The sequence below is a fragment of the Octodon degus genome, unplaced genomic scaffold (genome assembly GCF_000260255.1).
Source record: "Octodon degus isolate 3935 unplaced genomic scaffold, OctDeg1.0 scaffold00015, whole genome shotgun sequence".
NCBI lineage: Eukaryota > Metazoa > Chordata > Mammalia > Rodentia > Octodontidae > Octodon > Octodon degus.
Window position 1 is genome coordinate 12,797,270 of NW_004524591.1, and position 4,369 is coordinate 12,801,638.

A 4,369-nucleotide genomic window follows, 5' to 3' on the forward strand; every position below is an offset into this window, starting at 1 on the left:
GTCTGAAGTGTAAGGAGAAATGGGCCACATTCCAAGTGGGCAAAAAGAATTCAGATAAACCTTTTAACAAACTCCTAAATGTTGGGAGCCGCCAAAAGCAAAGTTGCTAAAACAAAAACAAATGCTAAGTTGCTAAAGGCTGGTTCATGGACTGGCAGGAAAAGACAGACTCTCTGGGAGAACATACAGAGGAAGAGCTCACAGCCTCTGACTAGCTATTCCCCACAGGGGTGCAGGCCTTAAGGGGTGTGGCCACAAAGGTGGGAAAGCACAGACTCCACCAGATGTTTTCCTCTTCATAGAATTAAAGTTTAAACGTTTTTGGGAAAGTAGCAGCAAACACTTTCATCCCCTGGGCATAAAATGAAGGCAGATTTATGGCTTTGAGGGAAAAAGGAAAAAAAAAAAATCATCATTCTATGCCAGTATTACTAAGGGTCTGGTGCCACTGAAGGAGCAGCAAGATCACTGAGAAATTCTCATCCCTGAGAAACAGAAACAAGGGAACTGAGGCTAGATCAGGGTCACAGAGAAAACCACTTGCCACCCCAATTCTCTCACTGTCAGCTAGTACACACCTAGACCCAAACAATAACTCTACTGCTGGAGAAGCAGCAAGAACATGGAGAGAGACCCTCTCCAAGGTGCAGGAATACAGGGACAGCCTGAAGCTACCCAACAGAGCAGGAATGTTCCTAAGGAGAACTCTCCAGTTCGCATCCTAAATATCAAGTAGCACTGGAGGAATTTGAAGTGACACTCTGAAGTAACCATAGCAACAACAAAACTCAACTCCCAAAACTACAGGTAATAATTCCACCAGCAGTTTAGAAGCAAAGAGCTCTGTCCTTTTCCAGACATAAATATTTATGTCTTTACTTTCCTATCTTATAACAAAATCACGAACAATCAAAAGTTACAATGTACATCACAAGGAAAAGGGAGAACATACTGCATGGATAGAATTAATAGAAATAAATTCAGAGATGACCCAGATGTTGAAGTTATCAGAGAAACTATGATTAATATATTAAATGCTCTAGTGGAAAAGATAGCGTTCAAAGAAATATACTAGTACCTAAGTCATTAGGTAAGACTGAACTTCAATATTAGAGATTAATAGTAGTAACAAACTATTTCTGACCAAAGAGGCTTTAGCATGCTTTAATTGCAGCCCAGAAAAAGAGTATAATACTAAAGGAAGAGACCAGGAAAATATTTAAGTATTGTAGTTAATTTTTCATTTTGTTCTTAAAGAAAAGTGAAACATTTTAATTGGTTTGAAGTTCTTCGCAACTTTAAAAGGTATGTTTTAAATAAAAATTATCAAGTTCTTGATTTCCACTCTTTCATAAAAATACACTACTGATCTACTGAGATTACGATATAGTAAAAATAGATTAACAAACTATAATTTTCCAAAGAGAACAAAGGTTTGCTTTGCATACGAAATAAACTTACAAGGCAAAATAAATTCCTGTTAACATCTGCACCATGAATCCTGAAGAGACTGGAATCCTGCTGCTTACACCTTTGTATTTCCTTACATGCTGTCGAGGATATCCACAAACACAGATTCTAGAAAAACCAAAATAAATATATTTGCAAAATTTGTAAAATATTTAGGTGATTTATTTTTTAACATGTATAAGCCAACAATATCGTAGGCATATTCTCATTACAAACCTAATATCTATGAAACAATCATTCCAAAAAGGACATGTCTCTGCAACACTGGCTTGAGCAAGTTAAGACTCAGGGAAAAATGTATAAAGCTAGAGTTATGTTGATATAGTCACTTACTGGTTCATTTTCTAGGTTGGCTAATTTTGGTTAATTCAATTACTAATGAGCTTTAGCTACCACAGAATCTATTATATGAAATTTGCCATAAATAGATCTGTAGTAGTATGATCTTTGATTCCTGACAAAGTTCTTGATACAAACTGCAGGATCAAAAAATTACTATGAATGATACATAAACATCTTGTAATACACCATAATAAGTTTAATTTTATTATTTAACTTTTTATTTTCTTGGGGTACCAGGGATTGAACTCAGAACCTTGCTCTTGCCAGGCAGGTGATTATGCCACTGTGTTATGTCCCCATCAATAAGCTGAAAATAGATTTAAAAATTTAATGTTAAAAACTCATGAGCAAAATAAAATTAAGCAGGTCTATACTCTGCAGCCTACCTAAATATGACACCTGAGGTAGAACTCTAAAGGAAGATCAACAGACTTCACTATATTTCAAAGAAAGTACCATAAACAAAATTGAAATGTAAAATCATGAGGATTAAGGAGTATTTACTATAGCGAATAGGAAAACACCCAAAAGCCCAACATAGAAGACCAGTTATTTGAATCATTCAGTGTATACTATGATATAAGTAAACAAGATGTTTTAAAAGTCTATTTAAATGACAGTGGGGAAAGCTCTATAAAAAACCACATAAAGCGTAATCCCACTTTGTAATAAACCATTGGCTGATAGTCTATTTCATTTTTTTGTTGTTGTTGTTGGTGGTGGAACCGGGGATTGAACTCAGTGATAGTCTATTTCAAAACCAACATATATAAAAGTCATAGTTTTCTCTGATCTTTGAGATTACACAACTATTTTCTTCTTGTTTATATGTATTTCCTAAATGTTCTATGGTAAACCTTCTTTTAAAGTAAATAATAAATTTCTATTTTTAAAAATTTACTAGAAAATAGCTGCTTTCTCATATACATTATGACTGATACAAACAACTTTCACTCAATGCAGGCCTAATGAGTAGACTACAATTTTTCCCCACTTCCCTCTGCAATCACTACCTGAAACTTAGTTTTATTTTCTCTACGCAGTGCATCTAAACCTTCTCCTTAAAGTACCCCAGTATTACAACCTATTATAGCCTCTTGATAATTGTATTAATTCAAAGTAATTTAAAGAATAAATATAAATTCATATACTATTGAGAGGATCTCAGAGTTCTTTAGAATTAAGAAAATCAGGGAAAAACAAAAAGAAATAGCTTCATGTGAAATAAAACCAAGTTTAATTTTCTTTGATATTCCAAAAACCCATATCCAAACTTGAATAAATACTCATCTCACTCTTTTTATCTAGATAAGAAAATTTAGGCAATTTTAGTTTCTTACACCTTTCCCCTTTACAAAAGGGATAGTAGTAAATAATAGGAAATCAACATATGAAAAGACAAGATTTTTCAGTTCATTTATTCAGTATATACTTATTAGAAACTGGAGTTGTATCAGACACTAGGGACATAGAAGAAAGATGGAATTCCCAGAGGGATTCCATTTAATCACAGAGAATGTGTGATAAGCAAATATTTGCAACAACCAAGTTCCAGAGGTGGCAAAAGAATGGAATGGAACTTGGGTAGAAGAACCAAAGTCAAAGAGGCCTTATCAGAAAAGTACCTTCAAAACTAAACCTAAAGGAAAAAAATGGTATTTTTCTATCTGGAAAACATAAGAAAGGGCACAGGCAGGGGAGGGATAAAATAGCATGGCACTGAGGAGCCTGAGGAAATTTTAGCACAAGTTCTGGGCTACTAGGAAATGACAGAAGCTAGCTAGTATCTTATGACAGGCTAGGTTTTAATCATTATAGAAAATGGAAAGCAGCAAAAGGTTTTTAAGTAAGGCAGTAACATGATCAGGTTTCTGTTTTGTATTGTTTTTTGAGACAGGGTCTCACTCTGTAGTTCAAGTTGACCTTGAACTCACATGTACCCCCCAGAGAGGGACTCCAATCTTCCTGTCTCAATGTCTCAAATGGTGGGATGATAGTCATGTGCCACCACACCCACCTAGATTTTTGATTTTATCTTTTCATAGTATTATCCTGCAGTCGAAAGAATAGTACTTTAGAAAATATGATCACAGAAGATCTTGCCAAGGAGGCAACATTTGAGCTGAGAATCCAGTGCAGTGACTGTGAAGTTTTTAGAACTTTCAATGCTAAGTAGCCTGCTGCAGCTTGTATGTCATAGGTTCACCACAGGTCTAGTCTTATTGCCAAACATTAGTTGGGTCTTTTATCAATTCCTTTTTATGTTTAAGAGTTCTCTGATTTATCCTTCAATTTTCTCATCTCTCCATTAAGAATAGTCTTTCATCAAATGACCTTCACTAAATGTAAAACAGAACAAAACAAAACAAACTAAATTTAGAGGGCGGGCCAAAGAGCTCAGCAGATTAAAGCACCTGCAAGGCATAGGGGCTGAGAGTTCGATCCCGGGCCTGGTGTACAGTCCCCACCCCTGGGACACGCTGAGCCAGCAACTGAGACTCAGCGTGGTGGCGCACGCCTGTAATCCCAGCTCTTGAGAGGCTGTAAACAAGCAGAT

General features: G+C 35.7%; 1 protein-coding gene across 4 annotated transcripts in view; it reads right to left on the minus strand.

Moving 5' to 3' along the window:
• Positions 1-4,369, minus strand: part of Fam126a (family with sequence similarity 126 member A) — a 109,071-nt gene that overhangs the window by 23,721 nt on the left and 80,981 nt on the right. For all 4 annotated transcript variants that reach the window (XM_004626460.2, XM_023709863.1, XM_023709861.1 and 1 more), the window contains one exon: positions 1,462-1,578. In XM_004626460.2, the coding sequence (XP_004626517.1) occupies positions 1,462-1,578 (117 nt within the window). The remainder of the gene's footprint in view (positions 1-1,461; positions 1,579-4,369) is intronic.